The sequence below is a fragment of the Lepus europaeus genome, chromosome 7 (genome assembly GCF_033115175.1).
Source record: "Lepus europaeus isolate LE1 chromosome 7, mLepTim1.pri, whole genome shotgun sequence".
NCBI lineage: Eukaryota > Metazoa > Chordata > Mammalia > Lagomorpha > Leporidae > Lepus > Lepus europaeus.
Window position 1 is genome coordinate 64,076,215 of NC_084833.1, and position 19,665 is coordinate 64,095,879.

At 42.9% G+C, this 19,665-nt stretch overlaps 1 protein-coding gene across 5 annotated transcripts in view; it reads left to right on the forward strand.

Moving 5' to 3' along the window:
* Positions 1-17,226, forward strand: part of POLD3 (DNA polymerase delta 3, accessory subunit) — a 63,799-nt gene extending 46,573 nt beyond the window's left edge. For 2 of the 5 annotated variants that reach the window (XM_062196708.1, XM_062196712.1), the window contains 4 exons: positions 3,023-3,156; positions 9,078-9,190; positions 10,285-10,363; positions 15,285-17,226. In XM_062196708.1, the coding sequence (XP_062052692.1) occupies positions 3,023-3,156; positions 9,078-9,190; positions 10,285-10,363; positions 15,285-15,487 (529 nt within the window). In that variant the 3' untranslated portion in view covers positions 15,488-17,226. The remainder of the gene's footprint in view (positions 1-3,022; positions 3,157-9,077; positions 9,191-10,284; positions 10,364-15,284) is intronic. The other 3 variants (XM_062196710.1, XM_062196711.1, XM_062196709.1) reach the window with 2 other exon arrangements.
* The last annotated feature ends 2,439 nt before the right edge of the window (positions 17,227-19,665 follow it).

The window sequence follows — 19,665 nt, forward strand, 5'->3', positions numbered from 1 at the left end:
CACAACAGCCAGGGTTGGGCCAGGCCAAAGCCAGGAGCCTGGAACTCAATCCGGGTCTCCTATGTGTGTGGTAAAAACTCAAGCACTTGAGCCATCACCTACTACCTCCCAGAGTAAAGATTAACAGGAAGCTGAATTGGAAGCAGAACTAGTATGCAAACCCTGGGACTCTGACATGGGATACTGGTGTCAACTGCTGTACCAGATGCCCATGTGCTAAATTTTGAAAGATGCATTTTCTGCATTTAGTGAGATGATCAGATGATTTTGTTAATGTAGTGAATTACATTGATTTATTTAAAAATGTTAAATTCACTTCTCTTTTTGGGGATGAACACCACTTGGTCATGATTATTCTTTTGTTGCTGGAGTAGACTTGTTGGTGTTACATTAAAGATTTTTGCCTATGTAGTTATAAAGGCTATATAGTTATAAAGGTCAGTTATTTCTTTTTTTAAATTTTTTAAAATTTATTTGACAGATAAAGTTAGACAGTGAGAGACAGAGAGAAAGGTCCTTCTTCCGTTGGTTCACCCCCCCAAATGGCTGCTACGGCCGGCACTGTGCTGATCCGAAGCCAGGAGCCAAGTGCTTCCTCCCTTGGGCCATCCTCCACTGGCTTCCCAGACTATAGTAACAAAGAGCTGGACTGGAAGAGGAGCAACCGGGACTAGAACCCGGTGCCCATATGGGATGCTGGCGCCGCAGGCGGAGGATTAACCAAGTGAGCCATGGCGCCGGCCCCCGGTCAGTTATTTTTGATAAGTTTTATTATCAAAATTGTAGAAAGATTAATTGGGAGGAAGCTTTTGTTTTCTTAAGGAGTTTGTGTTAGATATATTACCATTTTTTAAAAGATTTATGTATTTATTTTAAAGTCAGAAACACAGAGGAAGAAACAGAGAGAAATCTTCCACCTGCTGGTTCATTCCCAAAATGGCCCCAGTAGCTGGGTCTAGGCCGTAGCCTGGAGCTTCTTCCAGGTCTCTCCTGTATTCAGGGGCCCAAGGATGTAGGCCATCTTTCGCTGCTTTCATACGCACATCAGCAGGAAGCTGGATAAGAAATGGATCAGCTGGACCCTGAACCGATGCCCATTTGGGACATCTGTATCACAGGTGGTGGCTTTACCCAGCATGCTACAACACTGGCCCAATATATTTCTTTAAAAAAACAAGACAAGGAGCCAGCACTATGGTGTAGCGGATAAAGCCACCACCTGCAGTGCCAGCATCCCATATGGACACCAGTTCGAGTCCCAGCTGCTCCATTTCCAATCCAGCTCTCTGCTATGGCCTGGGAAAGCAGTAGAAGATGGCCCAGGTCCTTGGGCCCCTGCACCTGTATGGGAGATCCGGAAGAAGCTCCTGGCTCCTGGCTTCAGATCCATGCAGCTCTGGCCATTGCGGCCATCTGGGGAGTGAACCATCAGATAGAAGACCTCTCTCTTTCTCTCTGCCTCTTCTTCTCACTCTATGTAACTCTTTCAATAAATAAATAAATCTCATAATAAAAAAGAAAAATCTGAGTCTGGATATCTTTTTATTTAGAAAGATATTTTTATTGTAAATTTGATTCAAATTTTCTAGTTCTTCTTGGATCGATTTTTACTTAGTTGTATTTTTAAAGAAATTTGTCTATTTCTCACAGTTATTTAGTTTATTGACATAAAGTTCATAAAATAGCTTTATTTGAGTATCTAAAGAATCTAGAATTTATGGGAATTTCAAACTAAATGTTTTTCAAATTTAATATATATTATAAACAGAATCACTACAGATTCTTTCATTATTTCATTCTCAATTGTTAGTGTTTTCCTTTTTTAAAATGGGTTATGTAAGAGCCTTATTTTATTAGACTTTGCCCAAAAAGTAACAACTTTTGGCTTTGTTAAGCTTCTCTATTTTCTGTTTCATTGATCTCTGCTCTTCATTATTTCCTTTTATTTACTTTGCATTTAATTTTTTGTTTTTTAGTTCTAGGTAGAAAGAAAAGTTGATGCTAAACTTTAGATAAGACATGGTTATTTGATAGACAAAGACTATGTCTTGTATGTATTTGTGTTTCTGACATACAGTAGGCCATTGATAAATTATTTGTTGATTGAATGACTTGTATGGTGGAGTATTCATCCAGAGGAAGTAAATATTGTCACAGTGATGTCTGGGCCTTTTATTATAATCACCTTGAAGTCTTATTTTTATGCCATTGCTTTTATTGTGTTTTCTCTTTCAAATATTTGTCTCCTGGAGTGAGCATTTAGCCTAGTGGTTGAGATGCAAGTTGAGGTGCCTCATCCTATATTGGAGAATTTGTATTTGATACCCTGTTCAAGCTCCTGACTCCAGCTTGCTGCTAAGATAGATCGAAGGTTGATGGTTCAAGTGTTTGGGTCCCTGCCACTGTCACGAGAGACTTGGTTTGAGTTCCCGTCTCCTGTCCCAGTTCTGACCATTGCAGATGTTTGAGGGTGAACCAGCAGAAAGGATCTCTGCTTTTCAGATAAACAAAAATTTTAAAAAATAAAGTATTTGTTTCCCCTTTCTACCTGGTGAACTTCTATTCTACCTGACTTTTTAAAGTTCCTAAGAAGAATCATGTCCCAAAACACCTCGCTTGTCCAGTAAAATTTATCACATTGTATTATAGCTAATGATGTTTTCCAGAGCTTCATGAGAACAGTATTTCCTGCTTGATCTTTGCATCTCTTAATAGCCTTATAGGTAGATAATAGTTGTCTTAATGTTTGTTAAATGATTGAAGGGCCAATTGGGGAAATAAAAAGGAATTAGGAAAGATTCTTAATAACTTGATTATAACTTCCTGTGGTCAATAGAGAACTGGAAGAATATTTTACTCTGGCCACCCTATGAAGTGACCTTCTTGTGATCGGTTAGCAGAGTGTTCTTAAAACAAATTCTTACTGGTCTACTTTGTTCTTTTCTACCCTGTGGAATTAAGACTGTGAGTTATGAAACTAGAGCTATATGAGCACTGCTTCCATTTTTGTTCTGTGTAACAGGCTTAATTTATTCCTGAATGGCAACAGGGGGAAGCGAGTAGATTTATCTGATGATGAGACAAAGGAAACTGAAAACATGAAGAAAAAGAGGAGAAGAATCAAACTTCCTGACTCTGATAGCAGTGAGGATGAAGGTGGGTATTGCTATTAGATTTTAGCCACAAGGATCATTTCTTACTATGATGTACAAGAAGCTAAAAAAATTAATCTGAGTTACAATGAGAGGAGGAATTCTAGCACTGAGACACATTGCACCTGTTTCTGTTTGAAGTCTATTTTAGCTTTTTGACCAGAACCATGATCTGGTAATTTGCCAAAACAATGGACACATAGGGAAAGAAGATAAAGATTATTATTACATATGATATCTGAAACATTTTCTTTTTTTGAAAGGGATATTCCTTTGGATACTTTTTTGTAACTTTTTTTTAACAATTGTGACATTCTAGGCATCAAAGGTGGTGGTGGTGGTGGTGGTGGTGGTGGTGATCATACAAATAAAACGAACATTTTGTTGAAAAACGGTCGTTGAAAGGGAATGATGCTCTGGAACCTTCCAGTTGTAGTCTCTGGGAAATGGAAAATAAGCAAATTAAATAAGGGCAAGAGTCTCACCAAGAAAATTAGCATGCTTTTTAAAAGAATATTAAGTATTCTTAATAGCCAAGATAGCTTCCCAAATCATGTGAAGGAAAGCACATGGAACGAGAAAGTAGCTAATGAGAAAGATGCCTGGGCTGGATTGATAAGCTGGGTGATTACACTGGAAAGTCTGCTTTGAGAACCTGTGGTGAAAAGCTTGAGCTGCTGTTATCGGTTCTGCATAAATTGGCCTAATGAGTATAAAACAGTTTAGGTTGTAGGTGGAAATCTAGTCCAGAGGAATTCAGCAACACATGGAAGGATCATAGGGAAATATAAAGTAAATCTCAAAGAGGATAAAGAATAATGGGGTCTTAGTCAAGTCCTTACCTTGGCCGGATACAGATGTGGGACAAGCTACATCTGCTTTTCACATTCTTTTTTTTTTTTTTTTTTTTTTTTGACAGGCAGAGTGGACAGTGAGAGAGAGACAGAGAGAAAGGTCTTCCTTTTGCCGTTGGTTCACCCTCCAATGGCCGCCGCGGTAGCGCGCTGTGGCCGGTGCACTGCGCTGATCCGATGGCAGGAGCCAGGTGCTTCTCCTGGTCTCCCATGGGGTGCAGGGCCCAAGCACTTGGGCCATCCTCCACTGCACTCCCTGGCCACAGCAGAGAGCTGGCCTGGAAGAGGGGCAACCGGGACAGAATCCGGTGCCCCGACCGGGACTAGAACCCGGTGTGCCGGCACCGCAAGGCGGAGGATTAGCCTACTGAGCCGCGGCGCCGGCCTGCTTTTCACATTCTGGTGGTTCCACTCTGCTGTGTCTGGCAGGATGGCCCACGTGCAGGTCGGTCTGCTACTTGGACAAATACTTTGAGGAACACTATGAGCATCAGCCTATCGTGTTACTCAGAGATCTTTCCAAACAAGTACCAAAAACCCATCTGGTGTCTGAAGAGGAGCAGAGACAGTGTCCTCCAGCAGAGTCTAGGCTGGGCTCATTATGTGATAATCAGAACCACACATTCTTTAGATGACTTCTTCTGAAAGATCAACAAAAATGAAATATTTATGGGATTTCAAACTAGATCTTTTCAAATTTAATATTTAAATAAGTTATATAATATATATTCATATATAATATATAAGGTAGGATTCAGAGAATATTTGAAAAGTGTACAAATCATTCGTCCATACCTGTCCATTAGCTATTTCTTCATAGCAATAGAGCTCAGTTAAATGGAGCTGCAAGTAGGTTACTATATTTAAGATAAAATTTCTTTATTAGTTTTTCTCTTAATGTAAATGCCTGTTTGACTTTACCTGTTACTTTTGTTAAATAAAGTTTGTGTGAGCATACTTCACAAAATTTCTGGAAAATGGAATTCAAAGTTTATTTTGGTGCCAAAAAATTTGAAATCTATATACGTGAGGGGTCTTCAAAAAGTTTATGGAAAAATGCATATCATGAAAAAGCTATGTATGGATTTCAGAAAGTTTGGCACCAAAATAAGCTTATCTTTTAATTCAATTTTTAACAAGCCTTTTGAATTACCCTTGTATGTTGCATTAAAAAAAAAAAAAAAAAAAAGACAGCAGATATTGTAGTGCAGTGGATTAAGCTGTTGCTTGGGAGGCCCACATCCACTATCAGGGCACGCATTTCAAATCCTATATCCACTTCCAATCCAATCCAGCTTCCTGCCAATGTGCCTGGGAGGCAGCAGGTGCTCTCTCAAGGACTTGAGGCCCTGCTAGCCATGTGGAAGGCCTGGATGGTGTTCTTAGCTCTGGGCTTTGGCCTGCTGCTGCCTTGGCTTGTGGATATTTGGGGAATAAACTAGCCCATGAAAGATCTCTCCCTCTCTTTATCACTCTGCCTTTCAAATAAATAAATCTTTTTTGTTGCTCTTGATTTTTTTTTAAAAAAAAGATTTATTTATTTACTTGAGAGGCATAGTTACAGACAGAGAGGTCTTCCATCCACTGGTTCACTCCCCAAATAGCCACAACAGGCTAGGCCAGGCTGAAGCCAAGAGCCAGGAACTTCATCTGGATCTCCCATCTTTTTTTTTTTTTTTTAATGCAATGAATGAAAAAAAGGAACCTGCCATGCTGAAAGAAGAAAACTAAGTAAGACTTTACTCTTAACAGAAACTGCAAGAAAAACTGGAAGTAGTGGGATTGGTGTTGTGGTGTAGCGAATAAAGCTGCTGCCTAGAACGCCGCCGTCCCATATAGGTGTCTGTCCTGGCTGCTCCACTTTTTGTCTAGCTCCCTGCTGGATGGCTGAGTGCTTGGGCCCCTACTACCCAAGGGGGAGACTCGGAAGAAGTTCCTAGCTTTGGCCTGGTCAGCCCTGGCCGTGTGGCCACTGGGGAATGAACCAGCAGAAAGAGGATCTCTTTTTCTCACTTTCCCTATCTCTCTGACTCTGACTTTCAGATTAAAAAAAAAAAAAAAAAATCAACAGAAAGAACTGAAAGTGCTAACAGAGACTCCTCCAAAAGAATATTAGGTTAACAAATGAGTGAAAAGAGATTATATATGTAGATGACAGTAGTACAAAAGAAATAAACAATCCTAAGAAACACACCTAGAAGTTGAAGCTCTGTGTGATAGAAATACCATCTTTGAGTCTCTGGATTTAGTCCTACTATTTGTGCTTACTTGTTAAGGATTGCAGTCTCTGATATACTGTGAGGGGTATAGTGCCCTTTGAGGTGTGGCTTTTAATAGCTATTTGGAATGTGTTGGGGTAGGACATTATAAGCATTCCAGAGTGGTGGTTGCTATATTTTCATTCCATGTCATTTATCAAAATGCTTTGACCAAGGCTACTGAAAGGAAGAATCTCAAAGGTGTCAATGAAATAAGCCATCAGGGAGCATTTCTAGGAATGGAGGAAATATAGACAATTCCATGCAGATGCATGGGAAAATAATTAGGAAATAAATTTAGGAATATATGCTAATTAGAACAGGCTTCCCTATTTCCAGTCAGGACAAGGACTTGGGAAAGATTCTGGAAAAGTCTGAAGCCATCAGCCAATGTAATTTAAAAAGGTAAAACTAGAGGCCAGTGCTGTGGTGTAGTAGGTTAAGCTGCTGTCTGCAATGCTGGCACCCCATATGGGTACTGGTTTGTGTCCTGGCTGCTCCACTTGCGATCCAGCTCCCTGCTAATGCATCTGGGAAGACAGTGGAGGATGGTCCAAGTGCTTGGGCCTCTGTACCCATGTGGGAGACCTGGAAGAAACTCCTGGTTCTTGGCTTCATCCTGGCCCAGCCTTGGCTATTATAGCCATTTGGGAGTGAACCAGTGGGTGGAAGTTTCTCTCTCTCTCTCCTTCTCTTTCTCAATTCTGACTTTATAATATAATAATAATAATAGTAATAATAATAATAACAATAAAAGGTAAAACTAGATGTCCTAGTATTAGTGCAGAAGTCAGCTGTAAGTCAAGGAATTAGTGTGGTTGGTGGAGCACTCATTATGTACTTCTGAAATATTCTCTGTAGTTCTAATCTGTACTCCACAAAAGTAATACCCGAGGTGATTAGATTGAGTGAAGTTATTTAGTTTGGAAGGAGTGTGAAGAAATGTGAGAGAGGTGCACATCCTGTAAGAATGGATGATACAGAGTAGAGGCTCTTGGGGTTCTTCCCTCTGAAAGATAATTTTTGACATCTGACTAAATGTAAACCTTTCTGCCATTTTATTCTTTTTTTAAAAAAAAAAATTATTTATTTGAAAGAGTTACAGAGAGAAGCAGAGGCAGAGAAAGAGATAGAGAGAGGTCTTCCATTCTGCTGGTTCACTCCCCAAATGACCACATGGCCAGAGCTGAGCTGATCTGAAGTCAGGAGCTAGGAGCTTCTTGCAGGTCCCCACGTGGGTGCAGAGGCCCAAGGAGTTGGGCCACCTTCAACTGCTATCCCAGGCCATAGCAGAGAGTGAGATCAGAAGAGGAGCAAACAGGGTTCGAACTGGTGCCCATATGGGATCCCAGCACTGTAGGCTGGGGCTTTAACCCACTGTGCCACAGCGCCGGCCCCTGCCATTTTATTCTTAAATGTCTTCTTTCCTCCCAGCCAGTGGAGTTGTAACTTAACTCTTTATACAGTCTCTAAGTTACTGTGTTCTTTCATTTTTAAAAAATATTTATTTATTTATTCGAAAGGCAGAGTTACAGAGACTTTGTCTTTAGCTCTCATCATGTTAGCCTCCCAGAGCTGGGTTAATAGCTGGACCACTTTCCTTTTTATGTTTCTGTCTCTTGTTTCCCAGAGCTTATAAAGTCTTGGGGCCCATTTCATTCTTGAAGTGTATAATTTATTGTTTTGTTCTGGCTTTTGTTCTGCTTCACCTCTTTGGGTCATTTGGCCTTGAACCCTCCACTGTCATAACTTTTAACACTGACCTAATCAGTTGGGAGAATTTCAGATCCAAGACTTGTGCTAAGAATTTGAATATAGCCAGGAGGTTTGGGGAGCAGGTGAGGCTAGGCAGTCACCCAGTCCCTCAACCAGCAATTTCTTTGTGGTGATTAAGCAATAGGTCAGCTGAGGGTATTTTTATGTCCCCTCTCCTGGGCCTACTCAAGACTGCTGCTCTGGGGCTGTTGAGGACCGATGGGATGTCTCTGGTAGCACTGTTGTCTCAGGTGGTGCCACTTCCACAGCAATCTGAGTTCCTTCTGTCAATCTCAGTGTAGCAGCACAAGCCTCATCAGGGAGCAGTTGCATCACTAGAAATAGTGCCATACAAAATTTAAAGCAGAATGTAATTATTAGAGCTGTAATTGTGATAATTTCGAAGATGCTTCCCCTACTGCCTCAAAGTTTATGCTCTCACCATCACCCAGAAATGTTTAGTGGAACAAGCATCTCAGGTTATTATGAGTAGTCAGATCACAGTCTCAGCATCTCTGGCAGGGGGCATATGCTGTAGTCTGAAGATTAACTCCACATCCTAGATTTTGAAAGAAAATACCTGGTCCGTGAATAGCAAGGCAGCAAGGGACAGTTGGATTAGGCTGGCTGACATGGGTTTAAAACCTGTCTCGTCAAGTTAAGGAACCTCTCTGAGCCTCTATTTACTCGCTGTAAGTGTGTATAATATCTGCTTCTTGGGGCTGTGGTGAGGATAATGTGAAATACGTGACACGTAGTACATGATCACTGGACATTTATAAACCAGCTGCATGCCCTTAGCTGTAAAATGTTTAGCTGAGATGATCTCTCAGGTACTTCCAGCTTTAGTAATTCTTGATTCTCTGATTTTATTTGATTAAGCTTAATAAAATGTGCATCTTAAAAATAACTATATAACTGTAAAGCCTTGGTTGGCAAGCATTACTGCTTGCCAATTGCTGTATACTGGACATGGAAATCTGGAGATGCCAGTAGAGAGGGCTTTGTACCAGTTCGTTCCTGTAGTTCTCTTATCTAAGCTTGTCTCATTATTTCAGTCTGCCCAGACTCTCCTGGGGCTTATGAAGCTGAGTCACTGTCCCCACCTCCGCCTGTGTCTCCACCTCCTGAGTCAGTGCCGAAGACTGACCCCGAGCTTCCTCCCATCAAGGTAAAACAGTCCCAGGACACTGCACTTCCACATGTCCTTTATCACCCTAGTGCTGCACTCAGCTGCGCTAAGTTCACTCGCTGTATACTGCACAAATGCCAGTAGATGGCTCTTGTCTCATTCTGCTCTCCTGCAGACTGTACAGAATGGCTACTCCCCTCCTTCTCACCTAAATGGAGATTTTTGTCCTAGGGCGTAGTCTCAGGAAGCTTTGCAGAGGTGGATCCCGCAGCTGTTCTGTTTTGCTTTTGTGAGCTTTGATTTCAGGGCTTTTGTGCTACATGGTTCCTGTTGGAATTGTGCAAAAAGAAGTCCTGCTTGCATCATAGCAAAATGTGAAAATAGAGGGGAATAATCAAGCCATGCACATTTGTGGCGCTTCAGAAGGCTTTCTGGTAAAGCACTGGGTGACAGAAGCTGGCCACATGGGGAAACACAAGCAGAGTATTATTTTAAATGACCTTCGGCTGCGTCTTGTCTGCTCTGTCAGTGCAGAGTTGAGAGCATGGATGCTTACAAGGCTCTGTGTGTGTATGTGTGCTGGTCGGTCGCTGTGAGTTTTCCTTAGTTCATTATGTTAAGCCTGTCATTTTTTAATCTTGCACTCATTTCCTCATTAGCCAGAGAAAATGAGATGAAAGGAAATCGGTGTTAGTTACTGTTTGAGACTAGAGTAGATGAGTAAATATCATTGTTGACATAACAGGTGTCTGCAGCAAGAAGTCCCTAATCTGGTTCAGAGATGCTCTCATAATATCTGCCTGAGTTCTCCTTGAAAGCCCTTACCACAGTGCATTGCTTATCTTTTTAACCACGCTGCTTGCACCTTCCAACAGGTGATTGTTGACTGAATAAACACTGTTCTTCCCTCAGCATGCCACTTACCTTCTCATAGACCATGAACCAGCCAGCCTGTACGTGCAGTGAGCATAACTTGTCTGTGTGGCAGGGTTTGTCCCCTGAAAGCAATGCATAAGCTTCCTCTTGAACTTTTTTATCAGAATAGTAGGAGATGATTCTTGCAGACTAAATATCTTTTGTCATTTTCTCTGCAGCTTTAGTGGTTAACATTGTATTCTCTGATCTTCTTCTAGAGCTCAACTGGAGAAAACAGAAGAAAACGAAAGCGTGTATTGAAATCTAAAACCTTTTTGGATGTGGAAGGCTGCATGGGTAAGATGAATTTTTGGCCCTGACTCCAGAGAGTTGTTACCATAGGGAGCCATCATAATCCCTTATGGAGCAGTAGCTCTCAGACTTGAATGTGCATATGAATCACCTACATGGTGCTGATGCTGCTTGTCTGTGGGCCTTGCTTGGAGTACTGAGTGTTGGGAGGGCTGCAATAAAATCAGGACACCTGGGTTCTTGTTTGGGCCATAACACTATAAAAATAACCACTAAAATCTTGGCCAGAAGTCATGTGTCTCTGGTGCAGTTTGTTATCTATGGAGCAGAGGTGAAATTTCCCCTTTGCCTAAATGTGGGCTTATGAAGACTCAGGTGAGGTCATAGTTGTGAAAACACCTTGAATGTGGAAACCACAGTGCGAACATAGGATGCTGTTATCACAGATGCTGAGAAACATTTCTTTGATTAGATGAATTGTATCAATGTAAACAGTGGAAAGAAGCCCTTCTGATGATTAGACTCTGAAGAGAGTATCTGGAGTGTTTAGTATTTGAGTATTTGGTCCCATTTTTAATCCAGAGGGAGATGACTCACCCAGACTGCTTCCTTTAGGTTTCCTATTTATAAGCCAAGTTAGGTAAAAGCATGTGCTCATAATGAAGGCCAAGAGGGCAGTTAGAATTCAGGCTTTGAGGCCTTGACATTGGCTAATTCCTCAGCCACGTTTTGGTTCTACCCTTGCCACAATCAAACCAGACTTCAGTGGGGCTCTTAGAATTTAGCTCTTGAGGCTTGATAGAATGCTCAGATGCCAGTACTGTATTTTTTGTGTTTGGAAAGAGTTGTGGGCTTAGGCTCTCAAATCTCTTACTAGTGGAGTAGCTCATAATCTTTGTTTCTTCTTGCTGGTGGCACCTGCCATATCTTGGATCTGCTAGAGGAGATCCCTGCCCCCCTTTCTTGATTTTACCTTTCCAGTTCCAATTTCTAGCTAGAAATGTTGGCTGTGAAAAATCAGCTTTTGCTAGGCAATGTGCTGGTGAAAACTTGCAGAAACATTCTGTGGGTTTTGTGTCCATTTCCCTTACTCTCCACTCCTCTGAAAGGGCCTCTGCCATTTTCACTGTAGCATGTAACTGGGGAATGAAGTCCCTCACATGTGGAAATGCTGCCTGTCAGTGCCAAATTTCTTGTGAGCCTGTGAGTTTTGAACTTTGATTTTTGCTTTGTTTTGTTTTCCATCTCCTAATAGTTCATTTTCAAGCCTCTTGGTTTGGCCACTGATGGTAACATATGTATTTACTGTTGAATTTATTTATTTTTCTTTTGAATTTGAGGACAAAAAAGTGGTCAGTTTTTTCCTCTTCCTCCTCCCCTACCTTCCCTACCCTGCTAAAGTCAGATATATGTTTGAGAGGGTTCATTGGGGATTTGTTACTAATTACTTATTGCTTTGTTCAAAACATGGTACTTAAGTTTTGGCCAGGTGTGGGATGGGGACTTTTTTGCACTCCTGTCTCCAGACGGGACTATTGGAACCTTGGATGCAACAATGAAAACTGTGCTCACATAGCACTTTTTTTTTTTAAGGTTTTTTGGTCCAAGCTCAACCTAATGAATCTTGGCTCTGGTTACCAACAAAGGAGTTCTGCTTTCCTCTCTGCTCACACAGTTCCCAATGTGCCAGCACAGTGACTTGCCCTGTCCTGTGCTGGATCAGATTTGTTCTGTGGATTCAAAACGCTGGTCTTTCCATTCCTCTGAGTTTGCCGCAGGAACTAGGGAGTTGTGCCCCTGAGATAAGTTTGGGGTGTAAGAGCAAAACAGTTTCAGGCTTTTTTAAATGAAAGCCAGAAAGGTGGCATGTTGTTCAGTTAAAGTAAAGATTCTGCATTTTTAAGTTGAAATCTTTATCCTATAGCTTGAAGTAGCTACAGCTTTGAATATTGGAATGCTCCTTTTAGCTCTTAACGTGTACAGAATACATCGCTTAAGAAAATTTGTTGGTGCTGTCTCGACTGGTTTTTACTCCTCCCAAGCAATGTATTGCACAAAATTGGCAATAAGACAGCTAGTTGTTTCATTGATAAGTAATAAAATAATGAGTTAATTGATGTTGAAGTATAATATTATAGACATACTGTCATTTGAATACAGATTATAGCTTACAAAGAAGTAGTTTTACATCACCAACTAGTGATGTATATCTACAGCAGACTCTTCAGGCTTTCTTAATTTAAGGTATTGAATAAATAACAGCTCATAATTTTGGGCCATTAGTCCAGCTACACGGTGCTTTGGAATATGCCTGTGATGATATCATAATTGCTGAACTAAGAGTTATGTCATGGAAATTCCCTAAGTGTCTTAGGACAGTGTTTCCCAAACTTTGCTGACCATGCGTATTACTTGAAAATTTTTCTAAAATTGAAATTCTAGAGGCTGGTGCTGTGGCGTGGTAGGCTAAGCCTCTACCCATGGCACCAGCATCCCATACGATGCCAGTTCATGTCCCAGCTGTTCCACTTCCAATCTAGTTCTCTGCTTATGGCCTGGGAAAGCAGTGGAAGATGGCCCAAATGCCTGGGCCCCTGCACCCACATAGGAGACCCAGAAGAAGAAACTCCTGCTCCTGGCTTCAGATCGGCCCAATTCTGGCCATTGCAGCCATTCAAGGAGTGAACCAGCGGATGGAAGACCTTTCTCTCTGTCTCTCCCTCTCTATGTCTATAACTCTGCCTCTCAAATCAATAAATCAAATCTTTTTTTAAAAAAAAAGGAAAAAAGTTCTGGTTCAGTAGGCCAGTTAGACCTGAGATTCTACTTTTTATTATTATTAAGATTTTAAATTATTAAGATTTATTTATTTGAAAGGCAGAGGCACAGAGAGAGGAAGAGGCAGATCTTCCACCCACTGGTTCACTCCCTGAATGGCTGCAACTGCTGGAGTTAGGTCAATCCGTAGCAGGAGCCAGGAGTTTCCTCCAGGTCTCCCATGTGGGTGCAGGGGCCCAGAGACTTGGGCCACATCCTGCTGCTTTCTCAGGCACATTAGCAGGGTGCTGGATCAGAAGTGGGGCAGCCAGGACTAGAACAGGCACCCATATGTGATATACTGGTGCCATAGGCAGTGACTTCACCACTATGCCCCAAGATTCTGCATTTCTAATAAGCTCACAGAAGACTAACGCTTCAGGTCTGTGGAATTCTTCTACAACATTTAATATTTATTGAAAGCTTATGGGTAGTTTTTGTCCACTAAGTGACATTAAAATGAATTCTAGGCTCTAAAAAGTAAAAACAAATTCTAGGAACTGTTGGGGAAGGGATTGTTTCTTATGCAGCCCTAATGAAATTAGATGTTCCAGTGGTGACTCCCTGCACTCCCCACCATGGTCTATTGTGAGGGGAAATTAAGGTAAATCAACATTGAAAATCACTTGCCGGCCGGCGCCGTGGCTCAGTAGGCTAATCTTCCGCCTTGCGGCGCCGGCACACTGGGTTCTAGTCCCGGTTGGGGCGCCGATCCTGTCCCGGTTGCCCCTCTTCCAGGCCAGCTCTCTGCTGTGGCCAGGGAGTGCAGTGGAGGATGGCCCAGATGCTTGGGCCCTGCACCCCATGGGAGACCAGGAGAAGCACCTGGCTCCTGCCATCGGAACAGCGCGGTGCGCCGGCCGCAGCGCACTACCGCGGTGGCCATTGGAGGGTGAACTAACGGCAAAAAGGAAGACCTTTCTCTCTGTCTCCCTCTAGTGTCTACTCTGCCTGTCAAAAAAAATAAATTAATTAAAAAAAAAAAAAAAAGAAAAAGAAAATCACTTGCCAAAGACTGCTAGGTGCATCTGCATATCCTGTGAGGTGCTGTTATCTTCATTGTAACAGAGGAAGAAAGAATAGTGTTCTTTGGTAAGAAAAAAATACCTTCCACTCTACTGATCTGAGCATTCATTATGCCTATTAGGTTACTTCCTTCACCTAAGCAAAGGTGTTTTCCTTCATTATTTCTCCATCACTTGCTGCAGCCAGAAAGGCTGAGAGAGAATTTAGTGTGTTGCTTATACATATCAGCTGCTGCAGCTCTCACAGGAAGATGGCCTCGTACTTTGTGTTGTGGTTGGTGTATGTACTGCCGTGTATTAGAAGACTCGCATCAGTTCTGTGATGTGTGGGAAGTCACTCTCTGCCTGTGCCCTTTGGGGCTTTCTCATTGGTGTAGTCCTTTTCCAAGTGTCCCTGGGGAAGTGTTTGGGGGATTTTAATGGCAGGGAACAAGGCAAATTCTGCCTTTGGGTGGTAAGGGAGTAAGAGAACTGATAACAGTTCTCATTTTATCCTTGTCTTCCTTTATATTATCAAGTGTGTCATCTTACAGAATTTGGGGCATTTACCTTCTTGATGTTGACTACTACTAAACCTCAGACTAATTAGCACTCATTCAGAACTCAGCAGTTGATTAATCTCTGATTTTCTGTTATTAGTGTGTTCAGCATGGGTGACATCAGGATTGAGCTAGCCAGAAGGGCCTAGGGTGGTGAGCCTGGCTAGACAGAAGAGGGCCGGTGAGTAGACCAGAGATTTAAGACCAGGAAAGCCAGCAGTGGAAATAGACAGGCACTGTGGGTCAGGGACATGAGACTCAAGAAGACAGTTGGAGTATGGAGTCGTAAGTGGGTGTTGAGATGACAGTTCATTTCTAGAGCTCAGGAAGTTAGCTTATACACCAGGACCCAAATAAAGAATTTGGGCTATTAAATAATAAGGCTCATTTAAAGGTGTGGGACATACCTTTAATACCAGTGGAGGAGGAAGGTTGAATGTTAATTCTGAGCCTGACGTGGAGGATGTGTGAGTTCAGTGGCATACCTGTCTTGTACAGTGATTGGAGTGAGCAAGATACTGCCTTCTCTTGATAGAGTGAATGACTCAACCCACACATGTCCCATTGTTTTCCTCATTCTGCCAGTGACTGAAAAAGTCTACGAGAGTGAATCCTGCACAGATAGTGAAGAGGAGCTTACGATGAAGACAGCCTCTGTACACAGGCCCCCTGCCATGACTGTGAAAAAAGAACCCAAAGAGGAACGAAAGGGCCCCAAGAAAGGGACTGCTGCTCTGGGCAAAGCCAACAGACAAGTGTCCATCACTGGCTTCTTCCAGAGGAAATAACCTGCATTTCTGGGAGGCCACAGACTCGGAGTGGTCAAGGGAAGGCCAGGAAGAACCAGCTCTCTCGCTTACTGTGTAAGTGCAGCCAACTCCTCACCTCACCTGAATCAAGACTGAGCTTCATCCTGTGAGGTTTATACTACTTCTGGTTTTTAACCAAAAAGAAATCACCTAGAAGCAGGAAGCAAAAGATTTAAAAAGCTGTTACCTTCAATGCCATGAGCACAATGTTGACCTGCCAGAAGAAGAACTCATTTCAAAGCTGAGTTGGAGCAGGTTTCAGCACCACCACTGAGGCCACGCAGTGACCAGGTCGCTGTCCTACTCATCCTGTGTGCTGGACCTGCTCGCGGCTCAGAACGTATTCCTGCTTGTTCCTTTGTGTTCTGTGAACTTGTGTGGGTGTTTTTTACTCCTCAGTTCTACCAGATGTGTCTACCATTTCCCCATCCTCCTCTCCCCGCTACTGCACTTCTGCCCCCGTCCCCATGAAGCTGTTAATCTTTTCGTTCTTGGACTAAAGACTGACAGAAAATATCCTCATAGTCCTCTTCCTCCATCGTACAGCACACGGACACCTGACTACACCCCGGCAAGTGGCTCGTGTTCTACCTTCGCCCACAGTTAGTGTTAGGGAGAAGCCTTAAGCAGAACAGAAATGGCAATTTATTGATGTATTCAGCTCCACAGAAGTGAAGGTCTAGGGGAGCTGTCACATTGCTGACCCAGGCTGTGCTTTACCCTGCGCTGTGTGGCTTGTTGCTCCCCATCCCCCCCTCTCGGTACCAAGAGTGAGACCATTCGTTGAGAGTGCAGAGAAACCCTTCCTACATAGAGCGCATAGTGGCTGAGACATTTCTCTCTCTCCAGGAAGTGGAATTTACAGAGACAGCAGCTTCCCAGGAAGTTAGTAGGGAAGATAAGGTGCATGTTTAAACAGAAGTGTTGCCCCTTTGTATTTTCATCTACCCCATTTGCTTGCAAGTTCCAGCTCCCCAAGAGAAGATGGAGGGAGATACTGAGTTGTGACAGGGTCTAAACAGGAAACAAAACATTTTCGGCTGTTTTTGTGGAAAGCCACCTATCAGTAACTTACAAGAGCTTTCCACTGTGGCAGGCTTGGAGGTGAGCTGCGTGCATTGAGCCGGAGTGGTGGTGGTCTTGCACAGGGAGCTCTGGGGAAGGAGCACAGGCTCGACGGCCCGTGTGACTCACCCGTAGCAGACAGCGATGTCTGATCTGCCCCCACCCCCACCCCGGTCTGGTGTGTGTCGTAAGTGACGCAGTCTGCTGTGCGCTGCTTAAGGTTAGCGTTGCGACTGACCTTGGGATTAACGCGGACTTCTTTAGCAATCAAGCGTGGACTTGATTAAGACCAGAGGCTGGGGAGATGAGTCCTGGCGTCATGTCCAGGACTTGCGAAGGCAGACGCTTTTTATATAGTAAGCCGAGTAAAGGTTGACATGTTCCAAGATGCTTTCTTTTTTAAATGAAAAGGGATGGAGACAAGGATGGAAAGCCTGGACTTAAAGCTTGACAAAAAAAAAAAAAAAAAAAAAAAAAACTTCTGGAAAGGAATCCCTTTTAAATGGTTATTTTTGTCATTGCCTCTAGTCACTTTTCAAAATAGGAATGGAAAATTAAAGAAAAAGCAACAACCTAGTCTCTCTCTTTTTCTAATTATTGTGCTGGGATCTCTAATAAAACTGAATTTGAATTGGAAAAATCTGGTGCTGGTTGGAGTTCCATATTTCAAGGGATAATGCAAAATCTCTGATCTCTGCCCAGTGTGCTGCCTAGACGCTCAGCTGTCTGTAAAGCTTACTAAGTATGGAATCGTGGCCTTCTTTCTTTTTATGCCATATTCTCCCATGTTAAGTAAATTTGAGAAGTTGTTTTAAAACAGGGCTTCAGCTGGATGTCTAGTGAATCTGTTACCTGACAGCATGGCAGCGGTGTGTACAATCGTATAAACTGTGAGCGGGGACAAGGCTGGTTTTCAGTTTCTGTTAACACTGCATACCCATAGTCTGAGATGGACAAGTTATTTGCTGCCTTCATCATTTTTTCAGCCCTGTGGGAAATCTTAGTTTCAGCCAACTTCATTTTTTAGCTCATTTAGAAGAAAATTTCATCCTGAGCTTGCACATCATGTTAGTTTGGCTTCATCACTTGCTAGCCTGGGCTTGGGCAAATTTCTGACTCACAGGTTCTTTATCAAAGAGGAGTAAAATGAATTTCCATGGGTATCAAGTCTGAAGTCATGTGGAGTAACTGTCCGTAGTGGCAGGGACATCGTCTCCTACTTCTTAAAAGATTTGAAGCAGAGTGGATATTTTCCTGTGAAAAGAAAATGAGATTTATAGAAGGCTGTATTCATTGTTCAGTAAAACATTCATCTTTTTATGTTCGTGTGTCAGGTCTTTGACCTGGGCACTGGAGGATATATATCATGGAAACTGAGGAAGGCAGCACTTGTCCTCAGGATCTAGTGGAATAGACCAGCCAGTAAAGTGACACCGTCAGGTAGGGGTGTGGTGACAGCACAAGGTCCTCCCAAGAGTCTGTAGGAGGGTGGGTGTTGAGGCCGTCTCCTGGAGGAGGGGAAAGCAAGCAGTTGTTTGAATGACTAGGGTTTCACCAGGCAAAGCAGAATGGAAAGGATTTCCAGGCAGAGAAGCGTGGCTTTGGGGGGTGCGGGTAGGGAGGAGTTGGGCTGAGACTAGGGAGGAAAATGTATTGAGAAATAAAGCTATGATCTTGCTAAGGAGTTTGGGTTTTAGCTGCAGATAATGGGGACCAACTGGAGAATATTAAGAGTAATGTTAGAAGTTGATTCTCTGTTAAGCATGACAGCTGGCATTGATTTTGATTTTGTGTGCCACAATAGTACTTGTACCCATGTGTGCATATTGTATCTTAGTTGTAACTGTTTAATGCTGGCAGTCAGCAGAGTTCATTTGCTCTTTCTCTTCTCTGCCCCTATCAACATGGATTTATTTAGCAGAATCCGTTTTTCAAAAGTGATTTTTAAAAGCTAGTAGATCCCTGACCCTCTCAGTGATGGGAGCCTCCACTCAGCTCCCTGAAAAAAAAAATTGAGGGAACGCGGGGGTGAGTGGAGCAGTTCTATTCCTTTTCTATCTTTGTTTCTTTAAGAAGACATTAGTTATTATACAGGGGAGAGCTGAAGAGAAGGGCCATATAAGGAAACTAAATAGTTTCTCCAGGACATGAGTAGAATGAGTGCCTAATAACGTGTTTGCCAGAAACGTACTCTGTGTCAAGACTCGTTTTGGTAAACTCGTCTTCTTTCATTGGTTCCGGGATCTCAGAATGCTGTAATGCAGCTTTTACCACCATGAAGCTCTCTGGGGCTGTGAGAAGGCAGTGTTGCTTTCTGAGCAGTTGCCCTGGTGGCTCTGTAAACTGGCCCATGCTGTCACCATGCCCTCTCTGAAGGGCACATTGTACCCAAATGACTGCATTCAGGATTGACTCTTGCCACTCCCTGCCTGCCACATGACACTTCTCTCCGCTTGTATCTGTATCCAGTTTTTTTATGTTCCTAAGTGTGGGCCACCCACAGATTGCCACCCAGGCGCCTTAGCCAGAGAAACTTGGTAAGGCTCCTTTCTGATCCAATACTTTTCCATTGGATCTGAACCCACCTTAACTCTAGCAATCCCCTACCATTTCAAACCCTAAATATTGGCCGCCTTTCCCTGCCCCTCAACCTTTATTTCCTCGTCTGCTTTTGCCAGACTCCTTGTTTCTTGAGACTTCAGCTTGGCTCTCTCCACATTTTTTAATACCCAGAGTTCCCTCTAGCTAGTCTGTCTGTCCTTTCTTCTGGTCTCCTCGGCTTGCTTTCCCAAAGCTCCCCTTCCATAGGGCCTGTCTTGTCTTGGACGGCTCTTGAAGAATAGAAAAGCCACTTTGTTTCATGTCTGCTTTGGATCATTCACATCCAAAGCATCAAGCAGTTACTGAGTGCCAGCTACATTTGGTCCTGGACAGTATACTGTGGGCATTGCAGGAGCCCAGAAGTGGCCGTTTTGGAGGGATGGGACATGCACTAAATGGCACACAGCAGTTGAGAGAGTGCTTAGATGCGTAGTAGACAGGGGACTTAGTAACTCAGAAACGGGGTGCGTGATTGTAACAGGCCCAGTTTT